The sequence below is a fragment of the Amblyraja radiata genome, chromosome 16, assembly GCF_010909765.2.
Source record: "Amblyraja radiata isolate CabotCenter1 chromosome 16, sAmbRad1.1.pri, whole genome shotgun sequence".
Classification (NCBI taxonomy): Eukaryota; Metazoa; Chordata; class Chondrichthyes; order Rajiformes; family Rajidae; genus Amblyraja; species Amblyraja radiata.
Window position 1 is genome coordinate 4,663,236 of NC_045971.1, and position 21,425 is coordinate 4,684,660.

Here is a 21,425-nt window from a genome sequence, read left to right on the forward strand (position 1 = left end):
GAGCTGTGGACCACAAGATCCCTCCGTACATTAATACTGTTAAATGATCACGCCATTAATCAGGCATTTTGTCCTTACATTCAACCACCCTCACACCCACTCAGATTAAACTCCATCTGCCATTTCTCCGCCCATTTGAGTGAAAGCAATGTGTAGGAAGGAACAACGGATACTAGTTTACACCGAAGATAGACACAAAATGGTGGGGAGACAAGAAAAAATGCTGGAGAAACTCAGCGGGTAAGGCAACGTCTATGGAGCGACGGAATAGGTGACATTTCGGGTCAGATTTTTCCAGCATCCGCAGTTCTTTCTTAGACACAAAATGGTGGAGTAACATATGGCAATATTGCAACCAGATTTGGCTCTATAGGGAAACTACTTCATGCAGCATCAGTAACAATAGCATGCACAATATTGCAACACTATTAAATCCACTATTGAAACATGGATTGATACAATTGAGTAATGTTATCAGGCATCTCTGGAGAGAGAGAATGAATGACATTTTGGGTTGAGACAGTTCTTCAGTCCGAAGAAGGGCCTCGACCCGAAACATCACCGATTCCTTCTATCCAGAGATGCTGCCCGTCCCACTGAGTTGCTCCAGCATTTATGCCCCTGTCCCACTTAGGAAACCTGAACGGAAACCTCTGGAGACTTTGCGCCCCACCCAAGGTTTCCGTGCGGTTCCCGGAGGTTTTTGTCAGTCTCCCTAATGGTCGAAAGTGGTTTCCGCTTCTTCTATGTTCCGGCGATTATTTCAAAAAATTCAAAACCGGCCGCGACTATAAATAGGTTGCCGTTTTAAAAATCGGTACTTTTTTAGTCAAAGCCGGTTGCGATGCTAGTTGAAGGTGGTTGCCGGAGGTTGCAGGTGGTTGCCGGAGGTTGCAGGTAGTGGAAGGTCTTACCTCCGGCAACAGGGAGACTGACAAAAACCTCTGGGAACCGCACGGAAACCTTGGGTGGGGCGCAAAGTCTCCAGAGGTTTCCGTTCATGTTTCCTAAGTGGGACAGGGGCATTATACTGTCTGTTCAAGAAGGAACTGCCGATGCTGGAAAATCGAAGGTACACAAAAAAGCTGGAGAAACTCAGCAGGTGCAGCAGCATCTATGCAGCGAAGGAAATAGGCAACGTTTCGGGCCGAAACCCTTCTTCAATCTGAAGAAGGGTTTCGGCCCAAAACGTTGCCTATTTCCTTCGCATTATACTGTGTGTCTTGATTGGAATAAATGCAATGTTATATTTCACAGTTCACACTTACGTTCATAGCAGCAATGTCATTCTCGTATGCTTCCCGAACTTTCTTCATGATGTCTTCCTCGGCTTTGCAACAAGCCTCGATGGAGCCCTTCACCGTGATAGTTCTCTCTGGGTTGTAGAGAGTCAGGTCCTGCAAGCTGCCAGACAAAGCGCAATTCAGGACAGTTAAACACACAAAGAGGTTGCAAAACCATGATGGAAAGAGTTTGCTTTGTGTAGGTCATAGATGTCACACAGTGTGGAAACAGGCCCTTCGGCCCAACTTGCCCACGCCAACCAAGGTCCCATCTATACTAGTCCCACTTACCTGCATTTGGCCCATGTGTAAGTAAGGAAGTAAGTAAGTAATTTTAATTTATATAGCACTATTAAATCAAATCATGTTGAAGCCAAAGTGCTTTAGAGAGAAAAAATTAAATCACCATACATCCATATAAAATAAAACAGAAGAAAAAAAGACACAATACATTATAGAATTCAACATGAACGTCCCCCCAACAGCAGCATCAACACTTCCCACTGTGAGGGGAGGCGCCATGTGTCAGGGGTTATGGGGACAATGCAGGAGATTGGTGTTGAGGGAAAGATAGATAGAAACATAGAAAATAGGTGCAGGAGTAGGCCATTCGGCCCTTCGAGCCTGCACCGCCATTCAATATGATCATGGCTGATCATCCAACTCAGTATCCTGTACCTGCCTTCTCTCCATACCCCCTGATCCCTTTAGCCACAAGGGCCACATCTAACTCCCTCTTAAATATAGCCAATGAACTGTGGCCTCAACTACCTTCTGTGGCAGAGAATTCCACAGATTCACCACTCTCTGTGTGAAAAAATGTTTTTCTCATCTCGGTCCTAAAGGATTTCCCCTCTATCCTTAAACTGTGACCCCTAGTTCTGGACTTCCCCAACATCGGGAACAATCTTCCTGCATCTAGCCTGTCCAACCCCTTAAGAATTTTGTAAGTTTCTATAAGATCCCCCCTCAATCTTCTAAATTCTAGCGAGTACAAGCCAGGTCTATCCAGATCAGCCATGACTGAATGCCAGAGTAGACGATGGGCCGAATGGTCCAATTCTGCTCCTATCACTGATGAACATCCCTCTAAATCTATCCAAATCTATAAATGTGAGAGGTTTTCCCCCTCTCACCTTAAAGCTATGCCTTCAGGGGGCGGCACAGTGCCAGTGACCCAGGTTGTATCTTGACTACGGATGCTGTCTGATTGGGGTTTGTACGTTGTCCCTGTGACCCGTATAGACAGCATCCATAAGGGCGGCACAGTGGTGCAGTGGCAGAGTTGTTGTCTTACAGTGCTTGCAGCGCCAGAGACCCGGTTTCAATCCCGACTACAGGTGCTGTCTGTACGGAGTTTGTATGCTCTCCGAGATCTTCGGTTTCTTCCCACACTCCAAAGACGTACAGGTTTGTAGGTAAGTTGTCTTGGTAAATGTAAAAATTGTCCCTAGTGTGAGTAGGATAGTGTTAGTGTGCGGGGATCACTGGTCGGCGCGGACTTGGTGGGCCGAAGGGCCTGTTTCCGCACTGTATCTCTGAACCAAACTAAACTAAACCATAGTTAGGATCGAACCCGGGTCTCTACCAATGCGTCACTGTGGTTTCTCTGTAACTGAAACAATAGGTTTAGGATCATTATCATCACGTGTACTGAGGTACAGTGAAAAGCTTTTGCATGTGTGATTTCCAAACAAATCTGACAATATTGTACATAAATACGTTATGCCAAACTCATGTACAAAGGGTAGAGTGAAAGGAGAGAGACAGAGTGCAGAGTAGAGGTCTCAGTCTTTGGCCGGGGCGGAGGCAGTGGGCAGCCACTTACGGAGAGATTGTGATTTTTGTTTCCGTGTCCTGTTCCACCTTCTTCAGATTCCTGCCTTCCTTCCCTATCAACCTGCCGACAAAGTTATTGTGAGCCAGGATCTTCAATGGCACCTCTTCAGCCCTGCAGAAACACAAACATTCACATAGAAAGTTACAGTGTTACAGTGAGGGGTGTATCAGTGTTGCAGTCAGAGGGGTGTGTGATGCCATTGTCGGGGTGTGTGTGCGTTGCCAGGGTGATGGTTGCCATGCCGTTGCCGGTGTGTGTGTGTGTGTGTGTGTGTGTGTGTGTGTGTGTGTGTGTGTGTGTGTGTGTGTGTGTGTGTGTGTGTGTGTGTGTGTGTTGCCAGGGCAATTGGTTGCCGTGCGGTTGCCGGGGTGATGGTTGCCGTGCCGTTGCCGGGGTGCGTGTGTGTTCATTGCGGGGGGTGATTGGTTGCCATGCGGTTGCCGGGGTGATGGTTGCCGTGCAGTTGCCGAGGTGCGTGTGTCTCTGTTGCAGGGGCGACTGGTTGCCGTGCGGTTGCCGGGGTGATGGTTGTTGTGCCGTTGCCGGGGTGTGTGCGTGTTTGTTGCTGGGGTGTGTGTGTGTGTTGCTAGGGTGATTGGTTGCCGTGCGGTTGCCGGGGTGATGGTTGCCGTGCAGTTGCCGTGGTGCGTGTGTGTCTGTTGCGGGGGCGATTGGTTGCCATGCGGTTGCCGGGGTGATGGTTGTCGTGCCGTTGCCGGGGTGTGCGTGTGTTTGTTGCTGGGGTGTGTGTGTGTGTCGCTAGGGCGATTGGTTGCCGTGCGGTTGCCGGGGTGATGGTTGCCGTGCAGTTGCCGTGGTGTGTGTGTGTCTGTTGCGGGGGTGATTGGTTGCCATGCGGTTGCCGGGGCGAATGGTTGCCATGCGGTTGCCGGGGCGAATGTTGCCATGCGGTTGCCGGGGGACATACATCTTGGTGGCCTGGGCTTCTTGCTGCATGATGTCCAGGATCATCCTGCAGGCAGCTGAACATCCCTCCGCGGTCGAGTGGATGCTGATGGGTTTCTCGGCTGCCCCCGCATTCTCCTTGCGATGCACGTCGATCCTGCAGAGGAACAGCCAGGAACATCACTGTCTCTTCCCACCGCTCCCCCTCTCTCCCCCACGCATCTCCCACCTCCCACACTCAGCCTCCCTTCTCCCCTAGCCCCACTGGGCCCTTTGCTGCCCTTCTTCCACACCCACTCTCCCCTCCCGCTCTCTCCCCCCCCCTCGCCCGGCCTCGCCTAGTGTAGGTAGGGCATGTTGGCCGGCATGGGCAAGTTGGGCCGAAGGGCCCTGGGAGACAGATACCTAAATGAAATTAAGCCAAACCAACCTAGATTAAACTAAAATAATCTAAATGAAACCCAACTAAAGTAAACTAATCAAAAGTTACCTCAACCAACTGAACTAACCTAAATTAAACTGAAATAAACCAAACACTAAACTAAATTAAATTAAACTAAACTGAACTACATTACTTTAGTTTAGTTTAGTTTAGTTTAACGATACAGCATGGAAACAGGCCCTTCAGCAGAGCTGCCAAGTTTTGTCAGAGCATTTTAGTATTCTGGTACCTGAAAATCAGTATTTTCCTGAGGAAATCAGAATTTTTACGCGTTGCCATTATGCTGAAAAAAAATTATTTTTTACGTGCGGTCATACCCATGTAAGAGTACAAGAACGCATAACTTTGTTACCAATTGACATGTCTTCTACGCGCCTTACTTGACAGTTCATTCATTGCCACCTCTTTGTATACTGCTGTTTGAACGGCTGCTTCCTGCTTTTAGCAACAGATGATGATGTAGAAGCCATTTTGGAAGCCTCCCTCTCCCTCCCTCCCTCTCTCTCCCCTCCCCCTCTCTCCCTCCCTCTCTCCATCCCTCTCGCCATCGCTCCCTCCCACCCTCCCTCTCTCTTCCTCCCTCTCTCCTTCCTTTTTTTCTCCCTCCCTCTCTTATTCCCTCCCTCCCTCTCCCTCCTCTCCCCGCCTCTCATTCTCCCTCTCTCCTTTCCCTCTCTCTCTCCCTCCTTCTCCCTCTCTCCATCCTCTCCCTCTATCCACCCCTCCCTCTCTCCCCCTTGAGCCCACCCACCATTCTGTAAAATCAAGGCCAATCCCAATGTAACTGCAATCCCACTGGTAACCTTTCACCAAGAGGCTTATCCAGAATTCTACCACTGCCTGAAAAATAATCAAAGGCTCAACTTCCACTGAGAAAGAGAATCCCAAAGACTCATTGTTAAACAAGAATTTTCCTGAACAGTCTGTGACCCATAGCACTGGTGCCATAGGGCTATGTTTAAAGCACATAGCGCTCCAGCCGGTAGCGATATATTTAGAACCCATAGCGCTGCAGCCGACTGCTCTACGTTTAAATTCCCACGTGTTAAACTGTTTAAACCTGGAGCGGGACAGGCAGATCAAAGCATACACAAATAATTGTCCAGATCTTGAAATTTAAAATACTAATAGATTTAATCGGCTATAATTTTTAGAGGTGCAGTATGACTTTTTATATCCTTGCATTTTTTAAGCAGCAAGATCTTAAGCCAATTTCACCGGGTTATTACGTTTCCATTGGCGAGTGGTATGTTAATGAAAAAGGAAGTCGGGCCGATTTAAAAAAAATCCATATTTAACAACGCGAAATCGTACATCAGTATTCTTATTGCATTTCCGTACAAAATACGGAAAATCCGTACAACTTGGCATGTAATGGCATGTTGGCCTTCATAACGAGAGGAGTTGGGTGTAGGAGCAACGAGATCTTTCTGCAGTTGTAGTTCAGCCCACCGAGTCTGCGCCGACCAGCGATCCCCGCACGCTAATACTATCCCTCCCCGCACGCTAACACTATCCCACACACACTAGGGACAATTTACACTTATACCAAGCCAATTAACCTACAAACTTGTACGTCTTTGGAGTTTGGGAGGAAACCGGAGATCTCGGGGAAAACCCACGCAGGTCACGGTGAGAACGTACAAACTCCGTACAGACAGCTCCCGTAGTCGGGATCGAACCCGGGTCTCCGGTGCTGTGAGGCAGCAACTCAAACTAAACTAGACTAAACCCTCTCCGGCGTGACCTTACTTGGACTGGGTCTGCTTGGTGATGTTACGGATGGTCGCTCCTTCCTTGCCGATGATAGCTCCCACAAACTGCGTGGGCACCAGGATGCGGAGGGGAATGTCGAACTGCTGCTTGAGGGGGGCGCTGGAGCCCGGCGCGGGGGGTCCACGGCCCCCAAAACCCCTGCGGCCACCCTCCGGACCCTGCTGGGGTGCCTGCTCATCCGGGATATAGGTGACGGTGAGACTGTAACTCTCGAGCTGGTGGCCATTCAGCTTGGAGATGGCCCTGAGGCGAGAGAGGAGAGAGGGCAGCTGGCGTTAGATACAGCTCACCGCTCAAAGGTAACTCATCCATTCAAGGGTCCTGCTGTTCACATCACACTGGCCCCCCAGCCCTCTCTCAATCTTCCCCCCCCCCCCCACACAGTCACCCCCTACACCAGTCTCCCCAACCCCTCTGAATCTCCCCCCTCTATCACTTCCTCCCACCCCCTTTGGCATTTGCCCCCCTTTACTCCCCTCCCCCCTCCCCTTCCCCCTCCCCCTTCCTCCTCATCCCCCCCCCCCCACTCGCACCTTCCACCTCCATCCCATCCTCTGGCTTCACAATTCATGCCCCTCCTCATCTCCTCATCTCCCCATCCCAGGCCCTATTGACTCCGCCCCATCTCTGGCCATTGTCCACCCATCTGCCTCCCCCTCACCTGTATCCACCCATCACTCGTCAGGCTTCGCCCCGCACCCCGCCCCTCTTCCCACCTTTCTCCCTCCCTGCTACAATCGGTCTGACGAAGGATCCCAACCCGAAACGTCGCCTGTCTAAGTTCTCCGCAGATGCTGCCTGACCCGCTGAGTTCCTCCTGCACTTTGTTGTTTTTCGGCCCAGAGTGCAGCATCTGCGGTTCCCTGTGGCGGCCAATACTCACTGCCTGGCCTGCTCCTTCGTCCCGTACGTAACGTTCACCACTGCCGACTCCGTCTCTGTGTTCACTAGCGGGAGAGGAGAACAAAGAACAGAATTAGGCCATTCGGCCCATCAAGTCTATTCCGCCATTCAATCATGGCTGATCCATCTCTCCCTCTCAACCCCATTCTCCTGCCTTCTCCCAATAACCCCCCACACCCGTACTAATCACGAATCTGACAATCTCCACCATAAAAATATCCATTGGCCTCCACAGCCGTCTGTGGCAAAGAATTCCACTGATTCACCACCCTCTGACTGAAGAAATTCCTCCTCATCTTCTTTCTAAATGTGTGTCCTTTTATTCTGAGGCTGTGACCTCTGGTCCTAGACTCTCCCACTAGTGGAAACATCCTCTCCACATCCACTCTATCCAGGCCTTTCACTATTCGCTAAGTTGCAATGAGGTTCACCCCTCGTCCTGCTGAAGGATGAGCAGGTCAGAGCTGGGAATTCTGCCCGTGTTTAAGCGGCTTCGTTCCGTACCCAAAGCCCAGCCACTCAACGCTCCCGCTAATCACTCCCCCCCACTCTCGCCCCATGCTTACTCACCACCTACAAACCCCACTCTCCCTCTCACACTCCCCTCTTTCACTTCCGCTCACATTCATTCAGTTCTCCCCACTCCCTTCCCTTCACCTCTCTCCTCACTCCTCCCTCACCCTCACTCCCATCCTTCTCCCTCCCTCTCTCACTCCCTCTCCCCCTCCTTCCCTCTCTTCCTCTTTACCTTCTCTCTCCCTCCCTCCCTCCTTCTCCCTCCCATCACATTTTCCCCTGAGGAGCAGGAGGTGGTGGTGGGGCCCTACCCGCTCCCCCCCCCCCCCCCCCCCCCTGCCCCCCGTTGCGGAGGCTCGTGCCGTGTGCGTTGTCACCCATTCACATTTCTTATCAACGGTAGACCTTTCTTCCGCCCTCTGGTCACGAGCCTGCATCACTGGACTACTGCCAGGCCCAGCTACACTGTTGACTTGGCCTTCGCGGTTTGTGGTTAGAGTTTGGCTCGGACTTCAATGGGCTGCAGTCAGACTGAGCCCGAGCCAAAGGGCTCTCTCTCCCTCGTCGCACACGACTCCGTATCCCTCTCACATCTGAACTGGGAACGGAACCTTCTCCCTAACTCATAGGGGCAGAATTAGGCCATTCGGCCCATCAAGCCTACTCAGCCATTCAATTATCTTTCCCGCTCAGCCCCATTCTCCTGCCTTCTCCCCATAACCCCTGACTAATCAAGAATCTGTCCATCTCTGCCACAAAAATACCCAATGTCTTGGCCTCCACAACCGTCTGTGGCAATGAATTCCAGATTCACCACCTTCTGATTAAAGAAATTTCTCCTCATCTCCTTTCTAGTTTTGTTTAGTTTCGTTTATTGTCACGTGTAAGTGATAAGTTTTTGTTGCGTGCTAACCAGTCAGCAGAAAGACAATACATGATTACAATCGAGCCATTCTCAGTGTACAGATACATGATGAAGGGAATTCATATTTTGTGAAAGAATATAATGAATAATATTTTAGGAAAGATGAAGTCCAGTAAAGTTCCATTAAAGATAGTCCGAGGGTCTCCAATGAGGTAGATAGTAGCTCAGGACCGCTCTCTAGTTGTTTGTAGGATGGATCATTTGCCTGAGAACAGCTGAGAAGAAACTGTCCCTGAATCTGGAGGTGGGCGTTTTCACACTTCTGTACCTCTTGCCTGATGGGAGAGGGGAGAAGAGGGAGTGACCAGGGTGAGACTGGTCTTTGATGATGCTGCTGGCCTTGCCGAGGCAGCGTGAGGTGTAGATGGAGTCGATGGAAGGGAGCGTGTAAAAAAGGAACTGCAGATGCAGCACAAAATACACAACATGCTGGAGCAACTCAGTAGGACAGGCAGCATCTCTGGAGTGACGTTTCAGGTTGAGACCTTTCTTCAGACTGTTTGTGTGACGGACGTCATTTTATTCTGAGGCTGTGACCTCTGGTCCTAGAAGCTCCCGCTAGTGTAAACATCCTCTCCACGTCCACACTATCCAGGCGCTAACTACTCGGTAAGTCGCGGGTCACGGGGAAAACGTGCAAACTCCGCACAAATCGAACCCGGGTCTCTGGCGCTGCGAGACAGCAGCTCCACCCGCTGCGCCACAGCGCCGCCCGAAAGGTCGAGGAAGGAGAATGGAAGTGCACACAACTGCTTGCTCGGTACGAGGGAGATGCATTTACACTGTGTGTGTGTTGGATGTTATGCCACTTCCAGAGCGCCTGGGAGTCACGTGATACTGGAGGGGGCTGGAAGTGATGCTGGCCAGATGTGGAGGTAAACGTTAATGAAAGGATCACCTACCTTGCTCACAGCTCTCCACTGCTCCATGCTGTGCTAACAGACCATCCAGCACCTGCCAAAGACACACACACACACACATAGTCAGGAACTTAAGTTTAGTTTAGGAACGAACTTCAGTTGCTGGTTCAAATCGAAGGTAGACACAAAATGCTGGAGTAACTCAGCGGGACAGGCAGCATCTCTGGAGGGAAGGAATGGGTGAAGTCTCAGCCCACCGAGTCCGCGCCGACCAGCGATCCCCGCACACTTATGGCCCTGTCCCACGGTACGAGTTCATTCCAAGAGCTCTCCCGAGTTTAAAGCACGGAGAATGAACGTAGCGGGTATGTCGAAGCTCGGGGACGTCTCTTAGCACTAACGGCAGGTACTCGGGAAGACTCGCTAACGGCAGGTAAGCACGGGAAGACTCGTGAAGATTTTTCAACATGTTGAAAAATGCCCCGAGTACCAACGAGCGAGCGGCCATTACCGTAAATCTCCGAGTTCGAATCAGGGCAAACTCGGGAGAGCTCTTGGAATGAACTCGTACCGTGGGACAGGGCCATAACATTATTCTACACACACTAGGGGCAATTTACAATGATACCCAGCCAATTAATCTACAAATCAGTTCAGTCCAGTTTAGTTTATTGTCACATGCACCGAGGTACAGTGAAAAGCTTTTTGTCACATGCTATCCAGTCAGCGGAAAGACAATACATGATTATAATCGTGCCATTCACAGTGTACAGATACATGATATGGGAATAATATTTAGTGCAAGGCAAAGCCAGTAACGTCTGATGAAGGATAGTCCGAGGGTCACCAATGAGGTCTTTGGAGAGCGGGAGGAAACCGGAGATGCCTGATAAAAACCCACGCAGGACACAGGGAGAAGTTACAAACTGCGTACAGACAGCACCCGTAGTCAGGATTGAACCCGGGTCTCTGGCGCTGTAGGGCAACAACTCTACAGCTGCCCCACCGTGCGGCCCAAGCGCAAGGTGACAGAATGCAATCCACACGGCACGTTAAAATGAACGGAGGCTATTCGGCCCACAGTGTTCTGTGCTATCCCAGGGATGGTGTGACTGGTCAATGTAGGGAGAGGAAACTCAAACACAGCACCAGGTTTGGGGGCTGGAGCTGGAACCAGGGTGGGTGCAAATGACATTTTGAGGGAAATTGCCAGTGGGATTAAAAAGAACGGACATGACTTTGTTGCTTACCTCCCATTGCATATGAGGCGGAATATTCCGGATCTGGATCTTGCGACTTCTGTTGAAGAAAGAGGGTGGGTCAATAACTGGCGGTCCGCTTGCTTCTGACGGTCAAGGATTGAACATTTGTCACAGAGAGTCATGGAGTCATAGAGTCATACGGCACGGGAACAGGTCCTTCAGCCCAACCTGCCCATGCCGACCAAGATGCCTCATCTGCACCATTCCCACTTACCCCGTGGTACCCGTCCAAATGTTATACGTTCATTCGTAATGGGAGCAGAATTAGGGCATTCGGCCCATCAAATCAACTCCACCATTCATTCATTCATTCATTCACGGCTGATCTATCTTTCCCTTCTAACCCCATTCTCCTGCCTTCTCCCCACAATGCCTAACACAGTACTAATCAAGAATTTATCTCTCTCTGCCTTAAAAAATATCCATAGAGAGCCTCCACAGCCTTCTAATGTCCTTTTTAATGCCCGTTAGTGTTTAGTTTAATTCAGGCATACAGCACGGAAACGGGCCCCTTTGGCGCACCGAGTCCACGCCAACCAGCGATCTCCCCCCCAACACACTAACGGCGGCACGGTGGAGCAGCGGTAGAGTTGCTGCCTTACAGCACTTGCAGCGCCGGAGACCTAGGGTTCGATCCTGACTACGGGTGCCGTCTGTACGGAGTTTGTACGTTCTCCCCGTGACCTGCGTGGGTTTTCTCCTCGATCTCCGGTTTCCCTCCCACACTCCAAAGACGTACAGGTGTTTAGTTTCCAAGAAGGAACTGTGCAGATGCTGGAAAATCGAAGGTACACAAAAATGCTGGAGAAACTCAGCGGGTGCAGCAGCATCTATGGAGCGAAGGAAATAGGCGACGTTTCGGGACGAACCCCTTCCGGGTTTCGGCCCGAAACGTTGCCTATTTCCTTCAGGGTTTCGGCCCGAAACGTCGCCTATTTCCTTCGCTCCATAGATGCTGCTGCACCCGCTGAGTTTCTCCAGCATTTTTGTGTACCTTCAGGCATTTAGTTTAATTGGCTTGGTGGAAGTGTAAATTGTCCCTGGTACGTGTAGGATAGTGTTAATGTGCGGGGATCGCTGGTCGGCGCGGACAAAGGGCCTGTTTCTGCGCAGTATCTCTAAACTAAACTAAAAACTATCCTACACCCACTAGGGACAATCTTACATTTATACCAAAGCCAATTAACCTACAAACCTGTGCCCCTTTGGAATGTGAGAGGAATCCGGAGATCCTGGTGAAAACCCATGCGGTCACGGGGAGAACGTGCAAACTCCGTACAGACAGCACCCATAGTCGGGATCGAACCTGGGTCTACCGCTGCGCCACCGTGCCGCACAAGTTACTTGTACTTCTACCCCTTTGTGAGTGACTATCTCGCCCTGGCCTGACCAGCAGTGCCAGATATTCAGGGACAAAATCCAGCTGCAAGATGGCCAGTATGCAGTGGGACATTTACACATTATCACCTACCAAACCCAATATGCGTCTGCTGGTTTGTTCTCAGCAGCAACGCAGGCATCCAAACACACAGGAACATGGAACATTGAACAGTACAGTACAGGAACAAGGCCCTTTGGCCCACAATGCTTGTGCCGAACATGAGGCCAAGTCACACCAGGGATATAATCAAGATAAGACACAAAATGCTGGAGTAACTCAGCGAGTCAGGCAGCATCTCTGGAGAAAAGAAATCGGCGATGTTTCGGGTCGAGACCTTTCTGCAGATTGTCACTCCACCATTCAATCACGGCTGATCTATCTCTCCCTCCTAACCCCATTCTCCTGCCTTCTCCCCCTAACCCCTGACACCCGTATTGAGCAAGTTCCTGGTTTCCACTCTACCTTGTAAGAGGTGGGAGGATGCAGGGCTCCCCTTAGTTTGAACCAAGCAATGTTCGATTACCCAAAGAGTAGTGAGTACCGAGGGGGGGGGGGGGGGGGGGGGGGGGGGGTGGGGAAGGGGCAGATTTGCATTTATATGAGGTTTTCTTTAATCTCCCGCATGGCAATGATGGAGACCGTTGGGAATGCCGGGCCCTTTGTTTGCTGCTTGTCACTCTGGTGCAATGAAAGCATTCGGCACCGCCAGAAGCAACAATTAAGGAATCGGGAATGCTTGGAATGTCTTTGGTCAGGGAGAGTCTCAAACGAACAGAGAGCTGTTCACGTGACTCACGTGACTCACCCTACCCACTCCCACCCACCCCACCCCACCCACTCCCACCCACCCCACCCACTCCCACGCACTCCCACCAACTCCACCCACCCCACCCACTCCCACCCACTCCCACCCACTACACCCACCCACCCACTCCCACCCACTCCCACCCACCTCACCCACCACACCCACCCCACCCACTCCCACCCATATGCAGGAGAGGTCATTTAAGACTGAGGTGAGAAAAAACTTTTTCACCCAGAGAGTTGTGAATTTATGGAATTCCCTGCCACAGAGGGCAGTGGAGGCCAAGTCACTGGATGGATTTAAGAGAGAGTTAGATAGAGCTCTAGGGGCTAGTGGAGTCAAGGGATATGGGGAGAAGGCAGGCACGGGTTATTGAGAGGGGACGATCAGCCATGATCACAATGAATGGCGGTGCTGGCTCGAAGGGCTGAATGGCCGCCTCCTGCACCTATTTTCTATGTTTCTATGTCTCTGCACCCACCCCCAGCCCTCCCACCCACTCCCACTTGGACACTTGGACAATACAGCTCACCCCCTCCATGACACACTGGTCAACCTGAGGAGCACCTTCAGCAACAGACTGGTTCCACCAAGATGCAGCACAGAACGCCACAGGAGATCCTTCTTCCCTGTGGCCATCAAACTGTGCAACACCTCTCCCTTCTGTCGTGGGGTAGACTGACCCCTCCCCCCCAATCTTTGCACATCCCCAATCCTGGACTTTCCACTAGCCACTTTAATTTCATGCTCCATGTATCTTGTGTTTCATGACTGATGGCAGACCCATTTCCCTCCTGTTGTATCGTACCGTGTGGTATCAAAACATCCGCTCCACATCCACTTACTCCTGACCCACATCCCATCCCTTTTCCCATTCCTGATTTCATTCCTACTCCTGTTCTGGATCCTGTTCTTATTCTCATTCTAACTCCAGCCCCTTCTCTTGTTCCAGGTCTCACCTGACTGCACATCTGGACGCCCGCAGGGGCGGCTGCGGAGGGTTGAGGGCCCGACCACGGTGGGAAATGGAGGAGGACTGGTCAAAATTTGTGCCTTCCACCACAGTGAAGAATGCTGTGGTGGATGTTGGTGTTAAATTTTTAGTGTGTTTTTGTGTGTTCTTTATCATTGTACCGCGCGCGGCTGGCAAATTAATTTCACCTGCACATTATGTGTAATGTGACGAATAAAACTGATTGTATTGTATTATATCCCTATTCCCATTTCTGCTCCCGTTCTAACTGCTGTTCCAGCTCTGGTCCCCATTCTGATTCCTGCTCTCCTTCCTACTCTTGTTCTGGGTCCCATCCCAGCTCATGTTCCCAATCCTACCCCCCAATTTCCCATTCCCAGTCCCACTTCCCCTCATCCTGCTACATAGACCTGCCGTGAAACTTTATGAAACTTTTCTCCTGCAGAAAAATGTTGCAAAAGTGCACAAAAGTATCCGTTGGGGAAATTGGGAATATTTGAGAATCCTTGAAAGGGAAAACTTTTCCCAATGAAAGAGCGGGTTTGTGGAATGACCCAAGATAGACACAAAGTGCTGGAGTAACTCAGGGGGTCAGGCAGCATCTCTGGAGAGAAGGAATAGGTGATGTTTTGAGTCGAGAGTCTTCTTCAGACTGAGAGTCAGGGTAAGATTCTTACTTGCAGCAGCACAACAGAATATGTATACTGTAAACGGTACAATAAATAAGAAATAAACTTCTGTGTGTGTGTATATATACAGTGGCTTGCAAAAGTATTCATATCCCTTGAACTTTTCCACATTTTGTCACGTTACAACCACAAACGTAAATGTATTTTATTGGGATTTTATGTGATAGACCAACACAAAGTGGCGCATAATTGTGAAGTGGAAGGAAAATGATACATGGTTTTCAAATTTTTTTACAAATAAAAAACTGAAAAGTGTGGCGTGCAAAAGTATTCAGCCCCCTTTACTCTGATACCCCTAAATAAAATCCAGTGCAACCAATTGCCTTCAGAAGTAGCCTAATTAGTAAATAGAGTCCACTTGTGTGTAATCTAATCTCAGTATAAATACAGCTGTTCTGTGAAGGCCTCAGAGGTTTGTTAGAGAACATTAGTGAACAAACAGCATCATGAAGCCCAAGGAACACACCAGACAGGTCAGGGATAAAGTTGTGGAGAAGTTTAAAGCAGGGTTAGGTTATAAAAAAATATCCCAAGCTTTGAACATCTCACGGAGCACTGTTCAATCCATCATCCGAAAATGGAAAGAGTATGGCACAACTGCAAACCTACCAAGACATGGCCGTCCACCTAAACTGACAGGCCGGGCAAGGAGAGCATTGATCAGAGAAGCAGCCATGGAGGAGCTGCAGAGATCCACAGCTCAGGTGGGAGAATCTGTCCACAGGACAACTATTAGTCGTTCACTCCACAAATCAGGCCTTTATGGAAGAGTGGCAAGAAGAAAGCCATTGTTGAAAAAAAGCCATAAGAAGTCCCGTTTGCAGTTTGCCACAAGCCATGTGGGGGCACAGCAAACATCTGAAGGAAGGTGCTCTGGTCAGATGAGACCAAAATTGAAGTTTTTGGCCTAAATGAAAAACGCTATGTGTGGCGGAAAATTAACACTGCACATCACCCTGAACACACCATCCCCACTGTGAAACATGGTGGTGGCAGCATCATGCTGTGGGGATGCTTTTCTTCAGCAGGGACAGGGAAGCTGGTCAGAGTTGATGGGAAGATGGATGGAGCCAAATACAGGGCAATTTTGGAAGAAAACCTGTTAGAGTCTGCAAAAGACTTGAGACTGGGGCGGAGGTTCACCTTCCAGCAGGACAACGATCCGAAACATACAGCCAGAGCTACAATGGAATGGTTTACATCAAAGCATATTCATGTGTTAGGCACTGGCGGGCAGTGACTGGTGGGGTACCGCAAGGCTCAGTGCTGGGACCCCAGCTATTTACAATATATATTAATGATCTGGATGAGGGAATTGAAGGCAATATCTCCAAGTTTGCGGATGACACTAAGCTTGGGGGCAGTGTTAGCTGTGAGTTGCAGTCTCCTACCTGTGATGCTAGGAAACTGCAAGGTGACTTGGATAGGCTGGGTGAGTGGGCAAATGTTTGGCAGATGCAGTATAATGTGGATAAATGTGAGGTTATCCATTTTGGTGGCAAAAACAGGAAAGCAGACTATTATCTAAATGGTGGCCGATTAGGAAAAGGGGAGATGCAGCGAGACCTGGGTGTCATGGTACACCAGTCATTGAAAGTAGGCATGCAGGTGCAGCAGGCAGTGAAGAAAGCGAATGGTATGTTAGCTTTCATAGCAAAAGGATTTGAGTATAGGAGCAGGGAGGTTCTACTGCAGTTGTACAGGGTCTTCGTGAGACCACACCTGGAGTATTGCGTACAGTTTTGGTCTCCAAATCTGAGGAAGGACATCATTGCCATAGAGGGAGTGCAGAGAAGGTTCACCAGACTGATTCCTGGGATGTCAGGACTGTCTTATGAAGAAAGACTGGATAGACTTGGTTTATACTCTCTAGAATTTAGGAGATTGAGAGGGGATCTTATAGAAACTTACAAAATTCTTAAGGGGTTGGACAGGCTAGATGCAGGAAGATTGTTCCCGATGTAGGGAAGTCCAGGACAAGGGGTCACAGCTTAAGGATAAGGGGGAAATCCTTTAAAACCGAGATGAGAAAAACTTTTTTCACACAGAGAGTGGTGAATCTCTGGAACTCTCTGCCACAGAGGGTAGTTGAGGCCAGTTCATTGGCTATATTTAAGAGGGAGTTAGATGTGGCCCTTGTGGCTAAGGGGATCAGAGGGTATGGAGAGAAGGCAGGTACGGGATACTGAGTTGGATGATCAGCCATGATCATATTAATGGCGGTGCAGGCTCGAAGGGCCGAATGGCCTACTCCTGCACCTAATTTCTATGTTTCTATGTTTCTATGTTTCCATGTTAGAATGGCCCAGTCAAAGCCCAGACCTAAATCCAATTGAGAATCTCTGGCAAGACTTGAAAATTGCTGTTCACAGACGCTCTCCATCCAATCTGACTGAGCTTGAGCTATTTTGCAAAGAAGAATGGGCAAACATTTCAGTCTCTAGATCTGCAAAGCTGGTAGAGACATACCCCCAAAAGACTTGCAGCTGTAATTCCAGCGAAAGGTGGTTCTACAAAGTATTGAGTCAGGGGGGCTGAATACTTTTGCATGCCACACTTTTCAGTTTTTTATTTGTAAAAAAATGTGAAAACCATGTATCATTTTCCTTCCACTTCACAATTATGCACCACTTTGTGTTGGTCTATCACATAAAATCCCAATAAAATACATTTACGTTTGTGGTTGTAATGTGACAAAATTTGGAAATGTTCAAGGGGTATGAAAACTTTTGCAAGCCACTGTACATATACACACACATATACACACATGCATATACACATGTATACAGTGTTTACAGTGTCCTAACTTTACATATTCTGTGTTGCTGCTGTAAGTAAGAACTTCTTCCCGACTCTCAGTCTGAAGAAGGTTCTTGACCCAAAACATCACCTATTCCTTCTCTCCAGAGATGCTGCCTGACCCCCTGAGTTACTCCAGCTTTTCGTGTCTATCTTCAGTAAGAATTTCACTGTTCTATCTGGGACATACTAGAGTAACACACTCTTGGCTCCCAGTCTGAGCCCGACCTGAAACATCATTTGTTCTTTTCCCTCCAGAGATGCTGCCAGACCCGTTGAGTTGCTCCAGCACTTTGTGTCTGTCTGGTGATTCCACAAAACTCTCTTTCCTTGGGGAAAGGTGGGGAGGGATTGGGGGGGGGGGTGGGGGTTGAAGAGCTGAACCTGTAGCTGGGCTGTTTGCTTGCCTGTCTGTCACTGCTGGCTGCTCCTGAGATCCCACAAAGGCAGAGTTCGGATGCTCACCGGATGGAGCTGGGGGTGGTGTGTGGGGGGGGAGCGGAGTGTCAGAGTGGATAACTCAATCAGGCAAGGGCTCCAACAGAGACTTTAAAAGTGTGTTGGAAGGAACTGCAGATGCCGGTTTAAACCAAATGTAGACACAAAAGGCTGGAGTAACTCAGCGGGACAGGCAGCATCTCTGGAGAGAAGGAATGGGTCGAGACTCCTCTTCAGGCTGAACAAGAATCTCGACCCGAGACATCACCCGTTCCTTCTCTCCAGAGATGCTGAGCCTGTCCCGCTGAGTTACTCCAGCTTTTTGTATCTATCTTCGACTTCAAACCCAGTCTGGGCTGAACACACGGCCAGGAATGATTTTTTATTATTTTTTATTAATTTTTATTTTATTAGAAGTAAGTACAATCTAAAGTGCCTAATATATATTTTCATAATACATTTTATGTGCAGCTTCTTATTTTTTTTGTTATAATAAAGAAAGATGAGAATAAGAAAAGGAAATTAGATAGTAAAGGATAGAAAGACGTGAGATATATAGTGTGTGAAGAAAAAGAAAAAAGACGGATGAGTGAAGAAAGTTTTTTTTTTGTTGTTGTTTATTTTATTAGAAGTTAATACAGTACAAAACAGTACAGTGGAACCTAATTTTAGGTGCCAACTATGTCATACCGTAATCCATTCTATGTACAACCTCTAGTTTTATGTTTTGAGAAGGGAAGTAAGACAAGAAAAAGAAAACAATAGAAAGGGGAAAAAGAGGAAAAATAGATGGTAGAGAGTAGAAAAATGTGAAGTGTGTATATATAAAAAAAAAAGAAAAAGTGGAAAGTAGAAATAGGAGAGAAGGCCCCTTAAAAGAGAAATTTTCAAATCTTTATTCGGAGATGTAGATCTATCCGCGGCATGAACTGAAATCAGCAATCCTTATGGTACCGCTGCATCACATGATTCCAAAAAGTCGATGAAAGGAGACCAACTCCTTAAGAATTGGTCATATTTATCTAGATAGATAGATAGATAGATAGATAGATAGATAGATCCTTTATTGTCATTCAGACCTTTCGGTCTGAACGAAATTATGTCGGAGTCTCATTTCTTCAAGGCGTGCTATGTCCATCATATTCCTAATCCACATTTTAACAGTTGGTATGGTTGTACTTTTCCAAAATTTAAGTATCAATTTCTTTCCAATTATTAACCCATAATTTAAAAAAAGTTTTGGTCTTTATTTAAATTGATTTCTTCTACTATTATTCCAAATATAATCCATTCCGTTTTAGGTTCTATTGTGGACTTGAAAAGCTTTGTAAATATCTCAAATATATCGCTCCAAAATTTATTCAACTTTGTACATCCTACAAATGAATGTGTTATATTAGCGTTTTGAAACAAACATTTATCGCATCTGGGAGAGACGTTTGGATAAAATTTATTCAACCTCGTTTTTGAATAATATAGTCTATGAAATAATTTGAATTGAATTAAATTATGTCTTGCATTAATAGAACAGTTATGTGTGTTCATCAGATACTTTTCCCATCTATCCTTCGAGATCTTTATCATTAGCTCATGTTCCCAATCTTCCCTTAGTGCTTCTGTTGAGGGTGATTCTCTATTTAATATATTATTATAAAAGTATGATATTAGTTTTTGTGAATCAGCCTTAATATTCATTGCTTCTTCTAAAGGGTCTAAAAATATAGTTTGAAATCTATGTGTATATTTCTTCATAAAGTCACATATCTGTATATATTTAAAATATTGATTATCCTTCAGTTTAAATTTTAATTTTAAATGTTGAAATGATAACAGTTTGCCCAATTCATACATATCCCCAACTTTCCTAATCCCCAGTCTATCCCATTGTTGATATGTTTAGTGAAGAAAGTTGAGGAAAAGAAAATAGAAAAAAGAGAATAAGACATAAAAATGTAAGGAGGTCATTGTTTATAATCTTGACCAACCCTCGTCCAGTCCTGAAACAGTTAGTTTTTACAATTGTGTTGCACCATATGTTTCCAAAAACACGACAAATGGAGACCAACTCGTTATGAACTGGTCTGATTTATCCATTAGGAGGAATCGCATTTCCTCAAGATGTGCGGTGTCCAACATACTTGCAATCCACATTTTAAGCGTTGGTATTGATGTATTTTTCCAAAATTTAAGTATTAATTTTTTTGCGATTATTAAACCATAGTTAAAAAATAAATTTTGAGATGTGTTCAATTTATTCCCATCTTCCATTACGCCAAATATAATCATTTCAGTATTAGGTTCTATTCTTATCTTGAATAATTTTGTAAATATTTCGAAAATATCACTCCAAAATCTATAAAGTTTTATGCAGGAAACAAAGGAGTGTGTTATAGTTGCGTTTTGGGATAGACATTTATCGCAAATGGGGGATATATTTGGATACAATTTGTTCAATCTTGTTTTTGAATAATATAATCTATGTAAAATTTTTAATTGAATTAGATTATGCATTACATTAATCGAACATTTGTGAATATATATATATCAAGTACTTTTCCCATAGATTGTCTAATGAACAAGACGGATCTATGCAAGACAGACGTGAACAATTCCACCGCTCCATTCGGGAGAAGAGTCTGAGATTTCGGAAACCTACCCCTTAAACCAAAACACTCAGCAGATCAGGCCAGCATTTGTAGAAAGAGTTAATGTTTCAGATCAAACCCGTGTTTGTTTTTCTCTCTCCACAGATGCTGCCTGACCTGCTGGATTTTTCCAGCATTTTCCGCTTTTATTTTCGGATTTCCAGCATTTTTTTTCATCGGCACACAGCGCCAGAGTCTTCAGTTCGATCCTGAACTCAGCTGCTCTCTGTGTGGAGTTTGCATGTTTTCCCTAGGACTGTGGGCTTCCTCCGGGTGCTCCAGTTCCCTCCCACATACCAAAGACATGCAGATTTGTCAATCAATCAGCCCTCTGTAAAATTGCCCCTGGTGTGTAGGGAGTGGATGTGAAAGTGGGATAACTGGTGTGAACGGGTGATCGCTGGTTGGCCTGGACTTGGTGAGCTGCAGGGTCTGTTTCCGTGCTGTATCTTTAAACTAAAGCTAAACTATTCAGTGTGGGTAATGGCCGAGTGTCTGAGCGCTGACACCAAGAATCAAAAATGAACTCAATTCAGAAATTGTTGGAAGCTCACAGCAGTCCATCACCAGTACTGACCTCCCCACCATCGAAGGGATTTATAGACATTGATGCCTCAAAAACACACACGCACATGCACGCACACACGCACGCACGCACACACACGCACGCACACACACACACACACATGCACACACACACGCACATGCGCACACACACACACACACACACACACACACACACACACGCACACGCACACGCACACACACACACATACACACACACACGCGCACACATGCGCACGCGCATACAGACACACGCACACACACACGCACAGGAACACACGCACACGCACACGCACACGCACATGCACACACACGCACACGCACACAGACACAGGCACACACACGCACAGGCACACACGCACGCACGCACACACACACACAGGCACACGCACACACACACAGGCATGCACACAAAAAC

At 47.6% G+C, this 21,425-nt stretch overlaps 1 protein-coding gene across 2 annotated transcripts in view; it reads right to left on the minus strand.

Moving 5' to 3' along the window:
• igf2bp1 (insulin like growth factor 2 mRNA binding protein 1) overlaps positions 1-21,425 on the minus strand; it is an 80,423-nt gene that overhangs the window by 14,129 nt on the left and 44,869 nt on the right. For both annotated transcript variants that reach the window (XM_033034931.1, XM_033034930.1), the window contains exons 3-9: positions 10,702-10,750; positions 9,494-9,545; positions 7,131-7,194; positions 6,224-6,490; positions 4,052-4,186; positions 3,112-3,234; positions 1,269-1,404 (exon numbers count right to left, since the gene is read on the minus strand). In XM_033034931.1, the coding sequence (XP_032890822.1) occupies positions 1,269-1,404; positions 3,112-3,234; positions 4,052-4,186; positions 6,224-6,490; positions 7,131-7,194; positions 9,494-9,545; positions 10,702-10,750 (826 nt within the window). The remainder of the gene's footprint in view (positions 1-1,268; positions 1,405-3,111; positions 3,235-4,051; positions 4,187-6,223; positions 6,491-7,130; positions 7,195-9,493; positions 9,546-10,701; positions 10,751-21,425) is intronic.